This window comes from Dicentrarchus labrax, unplaced genomic scaffold (genome assembly GCF_905237075.1).
Source record: "Dicentrarchus labrax unplaced genomic scaffold, dlabrax2021, whole genome shotgun sequence".
NCBI lineage: Eukaryota > Metazoa > Chordata > Actinopteri > Moronidae > Dicentrarchus > Dicentrarchus labrax.
In genome coordinates, this window is record NW_026136721.1 from 16,613,949 (window position 1) to 16,625,193 (window position 11,245).

An 11,245-nucleotide genomic window follows, 5' to 3' on the forward strand; every position below is an offset into this window, starting at 1 on the left:
AAACCTGTAACCTTGCATACAGACTCTTATTTAGTACCCACTCGGTGGAGTCATCACTCACTAATGCGTGTAATTAGAGCTCTTTGATCAGCCGGGATGAGTGCTCAATAAGTACACTGAGTATTAATAAAAGAGGTGTTTGAGGCATTTGTTGTGTGTGGTGGGTGAATGAGTGGGTTCATGGATGCATTTACTGATGTATTTTTTCTTTCCTGGGACATGCTGCTCAGAACAGAAAGTCGACCCGTCAGAACAGGATTGAAGTTTAAAACACAATGACTGGTTCATGTGAGAGTGTTTATTGAGAGATTATCACACAGACATTCAAATCTCACCCCAGGCCCAAATAATATTGTGTGTTTGGGGATAAAACAGTGAAATATGTAGTGTTGCAATCAGTGACTTTAAAGTTTGAAATGAGACACATTTAAGTTAAAAATAAAAGACAGAAAATTGCAATACAACATGCGTTTTTTGGTCTTTTCCTCCTGTATAACTGGTCAAACAAGGAGGTAATATTATATCTGGGAAATATTTTTGTATGTACACTTCGTTGTTGGCATCAAACAAAGAGTTTCTCTTTACAGTCACCATTTTGGACAGATGTTTGAAAATCCTTCATTGTGCAATGTAGCCAAAGCTATTCCACCTGTATAAACCCTAAGATAACCACTTCAGCTGACTCCTTTCTGTAATTACTTTTTCACTTTTCCCTGAGACAATGTGGCCAACTCTTATTGAGGAAAAGTACCAGCTGCTCAATAAGTCACTAAAATTCTCCAGATGACAGCATGCACTAATTTGCATCTGGACATATCTGATAAAGCATCAGTTGTGGATGAGACACCTTTTAATCACTGGAACTGACTGTATTTACAATCACACTGCAGTGTGAGTGCAGTGGCAAAAGTCATCCTGATTTGAACTAAATGCATTGGGAGTCAATTCTTTCACTCTCTAAGATTTAAAGCAAAATATAAGAATGCAACATCTGGTAGATTAATGTACTGAATTCTAACACAAACAGTCTCTTGTCTCTACTGTGCATTATATACTGCATGTGCTATTAATTTAATCATACTGGCATTTATAAAAGGTGGTCATATGAATGTATTTGAAGATCCCCGACTTTTCCTGTAGCGCCATCATAAGGTGAAAGTTTCATTTAGTCCAAGTGTTAGCATGCTAACACTCTAAACTAATATAGCAGCAATGGTAAACATTACATGCTTGCTAAAAATCTGCATGTTAGCATCGTCATTTTCATCATGTTAAGATAAGATAAGATAAGATGTTTCTTTATTGATCCCCCTGTAAGGGGTTAGGGAAATTCAGGTCAGACACAGCAGCACAGGGGAATGTAGTGCAAGTGTAGAAATACAATAAAGAATAATAAAATAAAAATATATCAAATATATAATAGAAAATATAAAACTATAATGAAAAATATATACACTATATTCAATATTCACTAGAATGGGGTGCAAAATATCTTAAACAGTGTTTAACTATAACTTTAAAACTTTGACTATAAAATAAATAATTTCCCCCTGGGATTATTAAAGTATTTCTGATTCTGATTTGATCTGATTTAATGTGCAATTTGAAAGGTGTAGTTTGTGCAAAGAGTTTGTGCATAGTAGGGGTGGTATGGGTGCTGTGGCGTTGTGGAGTCTGATGGCTGATGTTACGAATGAGCCTGTGTGCTTTAAGGCTCGGGGCTGAATCAGTCTGTCTCAGCTCAGCGTAGGGGCCTCTTGCTGTTCTGGAAGTCCATCACCAGCTCCTTGGTTTTCCCTTTGTTGAGCTGTAGGTGATTTCTGTCGCACCATCCAATGTTCTCAATCAGGTCTCTTTAGTCCTCCTCCCTATCATCTGTGATACAGCCGACAATGGAGGAGTCATCAGAGAACTTCTGTAGCTGGCACGCTCCCGAGTTAAAGCAGAAGAGGTGTAGAGGGTGAACAGAAATGGTGACATTACAGTTCCTCTGGGTGTGCCAGTGCTGCTTGTTAACATGTCTGACAAGCAGCTGTGCAGCCTGACATATTGTGGTCTGTCGGTGAGATAGTCTGTAATCTAGGCCATGAGGTCCTGATCCACCTGCATCACAGAGAGCTTCTCTGCCAGCCGGAGAGGCTGGAAAGTGTGGCTGGTTACCGTGCTAATGTTAGCATCTCGTACAAAATACATCTGCAGTACAAAAGATATAATACAAACTTACTGACGATTGTATTGTTTATAGAGCCTACTTAGTCGGGCTATAAACGTTTATGTTATTTATGTCATGATACTAGGTGCTAGGCTAGGGCTAAACGCTTGATGCTAGAGGAAAAATCACATATTTTTTGTAGAAGAGGACATGTAAACTTATTGGTGGTGCTACAGTGAGGGTGTGGAGGATCATCAAAAATATAGGATTAATTCTCTGGTACCATGAATACTCACAGTAAATAACATTAATCTGCTCAGTACTTTTTCATTAGTTTTTCTGGCTAAATTGTAGGACAGCCAGTTTGACTAAAATCACAATAGGGTTATTAACAGGATTCAAATCTTCCTCTCTGATTGTCAGCACCTTGTTGCAAAGAGCGGCTTAGTACTGATTCACTGACAACACAATTGCGTCTGTTCAATAAACATTGAACATGCAATGTTTACCTCAGTGCTTAAGTTCTTTGCTGTTTCAGTGTGCAGCTGTTAAATGAAAATGAGCTTTATTTTAGGGCCGTTCATGTGACACTGCTGAGAATTTTAAGGCGACAGGGTTTGAAATTGCCTCGACTTTCCACTGGCTTTGTCATTGACTGGCAGTCAGGCACAAAATTAACAAATCTGCATACAGCGTCTCCCACCTCAACAGTCTAGATTCAGTTAAATCTGGTAAAATTGGAAGGTAGAACTAACTTTAACAATGTAATTTCCTTATCACAACAGGGACTTTAAGTTCAGCCCCAAATCTTCCTCTGCAGACCTATGCCACAGTCCCAGCGTGCTTAGATAATCATTAGACTGATAATTGGACAGACTAGCAAGGCTATTATTGCTGCTAATACTTCCAGCACAGGCTCTCATCTCTTTAATCACACAGGACAGATGAGTAATTTTTGACAGTGGGGTTGGGTAGCCACCTCCGAACACCTTGCCGTTCATTATTAGAAGATGACTCACAAATCCCGGAAGGAGAAACAAGTGTGAAGAACCTCTAATGATAATACAAGATGTTCTTCTTATTGATGTTCAGTTGGTTAGTCAGCCATTTCTGTAAGAGAACACAGCGGTGGGATTCAGTCATTTGAGTAAGTTTTTAAAAACTTTCAAAGATGGAACAACAAAGGATAACTTTTAAATGGATGGTTATTCTCTTTATATGTGTGAAATGGGTTATATGTCAGCAGAGAAGTCTAACTGTATGCAGACTTACAAACTCCGAACACTCCCCAAAAGGCTCAAAAGTCTGTTATCATGTTGGTATCAGTTTAATCACTTTACCTTGAATGTAAGTCACATATTGCAGTCACTTTACTTTAACCCCTAAATTTAGCATTTCTAAGCAGTATACACTTAAATTGTTGGTAACACAATATAATAAATCTTAATAAATGTGTGTGTGTGTGTGTGTGTGTGTGTGTGTGTGTGTGTGTGTGTGTGTGTGTGTGTGTGTGTGTGTGTGTGTGTGTGTGTGTGTGTGTTACCTTCCCACCTAGGGTACAGTACTTGACAGTAAACGCTAAACCCTCAGATTTAGTAGGCAGATGCATAAATCAAAGCAGGAACCACTGAGATAAGAGCAATGCTGCCTCCATCTGCTGTAGGTCAGTGAGAACTGCAGGTTACTACAGGGGGATACAGGGGCAATGGTACGCACTGTATTAGTGGGGTTTAATTTTTAAGGGATGCATGATTAATTTGCCACCAGTTTGTTTAACTGCTATGCCATTTCAAACTGTTCTATATTAGTCATTCTATTGCTTCCATCTTATTTCGTCATGGGTCCCAGCATCCTAAATAAGTATTATTCAATGCTTTGAACACATAGCACGAGGACTGAAAGTTGCTTTTACATTGTCCACCTGTGTGTCTGCATGTGGTGGTTGTTCCAGGAACACAGAGAGCTGCTGACTGACAGGATGGATGTCCAATACAATACAATACAGAATCTTCTGAAGTCTGAAACCCTATCTTATCTCAGGTTAGGATGACATTTTAAGACTTTTGGTACAAAAACATACAACAACAAACATGACAGCACCACTGTTGTGGAAAAATTCACTTAAGAGGCGTGATTATTACACTTGCATACATTTCCTATGTTCTGTGGAAACAAACTAAAAAGCTGACTTCACATTGCTAACTCAATCTGCCTGTCCATCATAGCAAGCCAGTTAGCCAGTGACAAGTGAAGTGAGACAGCCAGTCTCATCTAAACACAGACACAGGATGAGTGCTTTACAGTTCCAGCTAGGATTCCTTACGTGAAGATAAGATAGGAGATTTGAGATTAATTTAGGAATTCTTTTGTTGGATGATATGATTTTTTCCTCTCTTCCTCTTTGAAACTTTTAAGATAAGACAGGCAGTTAGGAAATGTTTCTGTAATGAGGCCCCAGCCTGCCTGCCCCTACTGTCCAGGACCAACACCTCCTGGACTCCTAAACAAAACACTGCTGACCAGACATGAACATTGTACATGAAATAGGCTGGTGGTGTTAACAAGAGCCAGTAATGTTCAGACCAGGAATGTCAAACACAGGAGCAAAGAGTGAGAGTAAAGTGTGATTTGGGTGTCATGCCGTCAGCTGACTGCTTTGGTATAAATTTTAAACATAAGCCTTGTAGGCTATGGCTGCTCTCAGAATGGCTGGATTAAGCCCTTTCAGACTGGCTCCGCAAGATTTCCTTTTATTTCAAATATAAAATATTATTTATACTATGACTTGGTTGAATACTTGATGGATGTTATTTATTGAGAGAACTGCATACATATTGCCCAGTATGTCCAGCTAATCAACATTTTAAAATTAGTATTTAATGTCAATACATTGCTTTCCATCTTGCATCTTTCCATCCAGAGTTGTAACTAAACCTTAAGTGAGAGACTGTAAGAGATTCACTGTCATGTTTTAGAATTATGGGCCTATGAGCAGTATCATCCTGCCCATATATTGTCTGGATGGGTCTCCACAGAGGTTGCTGCTGTAAAGCACAATTTTCATTTAAAGCATCACATATGATTGCATACATGTGACAGTTATTTTCTCCAAGCTGCAGTTGGCGTTTTTCAAACATAACAACTAGTTGTTTCATTCTCACTTTCGCCAGGCACAAAGTCACAGACCACAGCCCTGGAGCACAGAAAGCCCAAGAGATGAATTGCCCCGCTAGGTTAGCAAGACAGACAGACTAGAGCAGGGGTGCCCAAACTTTTTCTCTCGGAAAGCCAAAAGCAAACACCTATTGCATTGTACTGTCAAGATGCAAAATGGTACTCAAGTTCCCTTAATTCACTGTGTTCCTGCGCAAAGGGTCACTCTGCCTGCCATGTTTAAATTATGAACAATAATTAATAATAAGGGATCCTACATATCTAAATTGAAATATCCCAACAAAAAACCTTTTAATCTTTCTTTATATTCACTAGAAACATTTGGCTATCCAAATCTAACATTATGGTGGTGGGCCCATGGACTCCACTTTGCCCCGGACTAGAAAGTGCACTGCAAGCTACACATCAACTTAACATTGCTGCCATTGCAGATCATCATCCAGTTTGTACCCCTGATTATTGAGGTATGAACATAACACATTAATGTGCCACAAGTATGATGTCTCAGTGTGAAAAACATGTTTGGTATGGATTTCAACTATTTTTCCTGTTGCTTCTGCTCCCTCATCCACTCAAGCATCCAGCTCCAAATAAGCACAGTATTATTCAATGCTTTTAACTTAATTTTATTGAAGAGGCTGCCAGAGATAGAACACACACACAAAGGTCTCCTTTAAGTAGTTCTCACTGTGTACTTCTAATTTTCACTCTAACAGCCTAGATTTGCTCCTACTATCTTACCATCTTATGATTTCCTTTAGCCAACAATACCAAGGAATGAGGTGTGTGGGGTTTTACCCCATTACAACATTGCAACAGGATCAAGTGATATATCAAAAGCGTATTAAAATGACTTTCACATGCATCCCTGACTTGTTGTGTTGTCTGGTGGCTATATTGTGGCTTAGCAGGTTGAAACAACTTTGGAAATTGTGTTAATCTAAACAACATTACATTCCATGATGATTACTGAATCAACTCAAATTTAGCTCTGCTGCCCTGGTGGGAGCAGTATCAGTGATTATTTCTGGTGAGCTGCTCCGGATGTTTACTCCTCTTTCTTGGTCTTCATGGCCAGAGACTCCAAAGCAGTGAACATGGTGTCTGGTGTCTCTGTCTCCTCCAGCTTAGATTTGGCACAGAAGAAAGGAGGGATGTAGTCCATGGGGTTTGTGTTGCCCAATACCCAGTTAAAAGTGCTGAAACAACAATGTACTGTTGGTTGAAGATGGCCAGCAGACTGCATACAGCACAGTGTGACCATGTTGCCACATTAATGTCTTAAACTATGGTTCACAGGCAGAAATACTGCACAATCTTCTCAATTACATGTGATTCCAAATTGTGGCCGGTCATGCCCAGACTGAATTCTCCTCTATTGGTGGAAAATGCACTACATTTTGCCCTAAGCACTTTACAACACATGCCAACATCCACCCATTCACCCACATATTCATACACTGATGGCAGAGGCTGCCGTGCAAGGTGCCAACCTGATCCTCAGAAGTGATCAAATGCTCCCTAAAGTGCCCCATGATGATTCTCTACCCACCCATTTACACACTCACACAATTTGGGGTTCAGTATCTTGTCCAAGGACACAAACACATGCACACTGGAGGATTTTTGGTTTGGGTTAAAATATTTCACATACCTTCAATGAAGAGCTGGAATATACCATTAGACCCTCTATATATAAATAGACTTATTTTATATTGATGAGTTAAAATAATACAGTATATATGATACTGACAGGCAGATTTATTTAACTGTTTCTATGCTCCAGTGGTTTTGTTGGCTCATGCTCTCACCTGACAATGGTCCATCCAGATGCTGGGGTGTAAGCAGTGAAAGTCATAGGGATGCAGCCAACCTCAGTGAAGACAGTCATATGCTTGCCTGAGGACATGAAACACAAGTCACATAAACAGAGTGATTCTTGCGATTTGTTTTTGAACTGACGCGTTTTTTTGTTTTTTAAATTGCACAAGAAAAAAATTCCTGTTTCTCACTTCCACAACATATTTTACACAAAGGAAATATGTGATAGCAGCATTGAAAGGGTTGGATCACCCAAACAAATAAAATACCTTTATCCGTTTACCTGGTATGTTGCTGTGTAGAATATATATATATTTTTAAAGTTTTGAGTTAAAGGATTTCTGTTGGCAACCTGATGCAATTGCAAAAAATTAAATTATGTTTCTGGTGCTCACAACCAATTTTGGGAAATGTTGGATACAAGTCAATGAGTTTGTACCAATTATTCAACAGTGGAGGTAACTATTTACAGTTTTTGTTAAATTACTTTTCATTGCTCAGGACAACACCTTAAAAAGTGTCTTCCAACATATCCACGGCTGCTGCGCCAACATATCTCATATTTAATATATTGGGGGAAAAAATGTGAAATTATTGTTGAGTGAGTAGCCAGCCTACATATTTCAGAAATTTACAAACTCACAAAAAGTCATCAGCTAACCCTGTGATCACACCCTCAATTCCAGTCCTCACTGTATCTCCAAAGTATTCTCCCATTTGTATGCTGTCTTAGCTGGTTAACAAGTCAAAATAAGACCAGAGTTCTTTGTTTAGCATACAATGTTTTCTCTTACCATTATGTGGCAGGTCTCCATGCCAGGTGTTGACTAGCACACCCATTCCCCAGGAGGAAGAGGAGCCCATGAATACTTGGCCCATCAGTTTAGCATCAGAAGGAACTTGCATGGGAATGAAGGTGGTGTCCAGTGCTTTCTTCTTGCAAGATAGTTTGCTCCAGTCTATCTCATAATAGACTTTCTGAAAGGACAAAGAAAGACAATGAATGCTGTCCTTTCACTTGTCATATCTTTGTCTGTTTTAACTTGTGCTCACTCTCCATGTAGTGTTCTCATTCAGGATGTGTTAGCTTTATTGCTTTTATCGCACAAAAGGTCATTAGTTGATGAGTTAATGACTGAATTTATTTAGAGTAATAAATTAAATTATTAGTTGCCCCTCGATGATTAGAGTCATCAGTCGTGAGGAAACCAGTGTCAACTCACATTTAATCAGTCAAATCTGTTTTTCCTTGTGTTATTGTACCACAAGCTACACAGGAGCAACAGCATGGCAGAGTGTAAACTTTACAAACCAAATCTTGTCTCAGAATGACCTGACCACAAAACTAACTGTGATTAAAATAGAGATTGAAATGGGGGGAAGCACAAGGCTGGGCAGCGTGACTCCCTCCACCTGTTTTTGGAGGTGGCAGGATCACTGCATACATGCATGGAGGAAAACATGAATGTCATTGAAGGACTACAGTATTATTTAGGCTAAATAAGTAATTGAGTAATTGGTAAAGAAAAATATTCAGCAGGTTCACTGATAATACAAACTATTGTTTTCTAGCAGCCCTGTCTTACTGTTGCTCTGTTGAATTCACTAGAGAACAAGAATCCCTGTGAGAAGAATGCAGTAGCTATTATAAACTATATAAATCATTATTTGCTTAATGCTTTTGCATAAACCTATGGAGTATTTAGGAAAGGTTCTTGCATGAGGTGGGAGAAAATACACTCATTCATTCACTTCATCTATTACTCTTCATTGTTAGGAGTAGTACAGACCACCATTCATGGTCCTGGGACATATGGGGCTATATTGCAAAAGGAGTGATTAGATATGCTGAAGCTGGAGCAAAAGGGACTGCAAGGACACACATTCCCTGTCTACAGTACCAGTTAGGTCACAGTAACAGATAAACTGTCATTTATATACATGACAGGTGTATTTGGGAAAATGACTGTAGGACAGAAACCGCTCAGTACGTAGCAACATTAAAACAAACCCTGAAAAGCATTTGCTGTAACAATCGAACCAGGGTTATATACCTGACTGAAAAGCATCAGCTGGTCCAGAGCAAAGGTCTGATTGCCAACAAGCCCAAAGTTTCTAATTCGCATCTTCTGGCCAAAAGCATCATAGCTTATTGTTCCTGTGGACATGACGAGTCCGTTGGCAGCCATCTGAAAAAGATACAGAGATACATGAAGGGAAAGAATGGAATCACTTGACATTGGTCCATCCAAGAGAGATTATATGTGTGAGGCATGTAAGGAGACTCACCACACTGACACCTCCACTCATCAGTGGGGGAGAAACTGTAGAAGAGGAAATCAAAATGTTAAAGAAATCCGTTCTGTTTTCGATCTGGCATAAGAAATCTATTCGTAACATACAAAGTAATACTTTTATAGCCTGGTTTATAATCAGAAATTTGCCTGGCTGATTGTAGGCAATATTAAGATTGATTAAAAAAAAATAGAACATAATTTGTATTTGGAGGCAAATGATTAGTCAAAAATCTGCCTGATTTTGAGGTCCCAATTTCAGCTTCAGACACATAAAAAGTTATTCTGTCAACACAGTTAAAGGCACCGGTATTACAATGACATGTCAAACTAAATAAAAATGACGACTCACTAATTAAATGAATGAATTACTATGCAATGTAAATTTTTAAAAACATTTTTCTCAACTAAACAGAAAAAAACAGATATTCAACCAAAATCCAAAAAAAAAAAAACATTTGAAAAACAAAACATTAAGATTTAATGTTGAGATGCTGTTCATGTATTTCAGTATTTTAAAAGACAAATGAACACCATGAAAGTATATATGTATTTTTCCTGCCAATATTTGTCTTTGTTTTTATTTCTCCATCATGTACACATTGAATCTTTTCCTCTTTCTTCTCTTTGCTGAAATTCATTCATAAGTGATCACCGGGTGTCCACACTCACCACAAGGTTTTGGGTCCTGGGCGACAGCAGCAGCCAGCAGCAGGCTAAGGCAGGACAGCACACCGAGCACGTTCATGTTGAGAAACTTTATGAGAAGCTTTAGGAACCAGACAAGAAGAACCTGTGAGCGCTCTGGTCTCAGGGGACGACATAGACCATATATGTGTGCTCACAGCTGCCCCCTCTCACACCACGTGGTCCAACCCCCTCTGCATTTTTGCTGACTGCCTCAATGAGGGAAAATATGACCAAATAGTTAATGGCCTCCTCTGTAAAAGTTGGTGTGACATATGACCATTGATAAGATTGTGCAATGCATCACATGCTTGTTTTTATGTCCCATAACTCATCAGATATTATGTTTGCCCTCCCCATTTTTAGATGTTGTACCTTGTGATTATTTTCCACATTAAAGAAGGATTACTTTAAATATGACATTGAATGGGAATAAATGTACAAAAGCCTTTGGGTATCTTTGTATAAAATATCATTCTGATCTCTTTGTTAATGTATTTCTTAAATATTAACTAAATGAAAAATGGCACTGTAGTATATATACAACATCCTGCTACTCTTCCTCAAGGTCACACCAGATTCAGGCTTCTTCAAAAGCACGTTTAGCTCGGAGTTGATGGAATTGTTTTCCTCCAGTCAACAGTACAGCTCCAGTGCTTTGACTGCAGGTGTAAATATTCCCATGTTGTACACACCTGCTTTTTTCTCAGGCATGGCTGCATGAAATACGTGTGAATGCTACAATGCATGCCTCCTTACTGTTATACCTCATCTGGTTCTAAAATATACCTTTAAGTCTGATTTTCTTTGTACTTGAGAACTTTATCATGTCTTTTCACAGCTAACTGCAAAAAAATTTAAAACTAATTTAGTATTCTGTCTGTAAAAAAGGATTTGTTGAACTGTAGATATATATATAGATACACACACACACACACACACACACACACACACACACACACACACACACACACACACACACACACACACACACATACACACACACCATTCAACAAATCCATTTGATTGTACATTTCTTTTACACAAAATCTCCTCCAATTCAGAGGCTATGCTTTCTGATTAAAATCAACAATGTGTTTCATAAATAACCCTGATC

The 11,245-nt window shown here is 38.8% G+C and overlaps 1 protein-coding gene across 1 annotated transcript; it reads right to left on the reverse strand.

The window, feature by feature from the left end:
* Positions 1 to 5,936: 5,936 nt before the first annotated feature.
* On the reverse strand, positions 5,937 to 10,267 carry LOC127354582 (ependymin-like). Its single transcript, XM_051384561.1, has 6 exons — positions 10,114 to 10,267; positions 9,437 to 9,471; positions 9,202 to 9,336; positions 7,942 to 8,125; positions 7,138 to 7,225; positions 5,937 to 6,525 (listed from the first exon to the last, which is right to left on the reverse strand). The coding sequence occupies exons 1-6, from the start codon at positions 10,187 to 10,189 to the stop codon at positions 6,375 to 6,377; spliced, it is 669 nt and encodes a 222-aa protein (XP_051240521.1). The 5' UTR covers positions 10,190 to 10,267; the 3' UTR covers positions 5,937 to 6,374.
* Between the last annotated feature and the right edge of the window lie 978 nt (positions 10,268 to 11,245).

What these genes read in the sequence shown, in the direction of transcription:
- LOC127354582 (XM_051384561.1), bottom strand. Translation starts at nt 10,189, where the DNA reads ATGAACGTGCTCGGTGTGCTGTCCTGCCTTAGCCTGCTGCTGGCTGCT. An exon ending in CCAGGACCCAAAACCTTGTG is followed by an intron (nt 9,472 to 10,113) that starts GTGAGTGTGGAC and finishes CCTCTTCTACAG; the next exon opens with TTTCTCCCCCACTGATGAGT. An exon ending in AGCTGATGCTTTTCAGTCAG is followed by an intron (nt 8,126 to 9,201) that starts GTATATAACCCT and finishes TTGTCCTTTCAG; the next exon opens with AAAGTCTATTATGAGATAGA.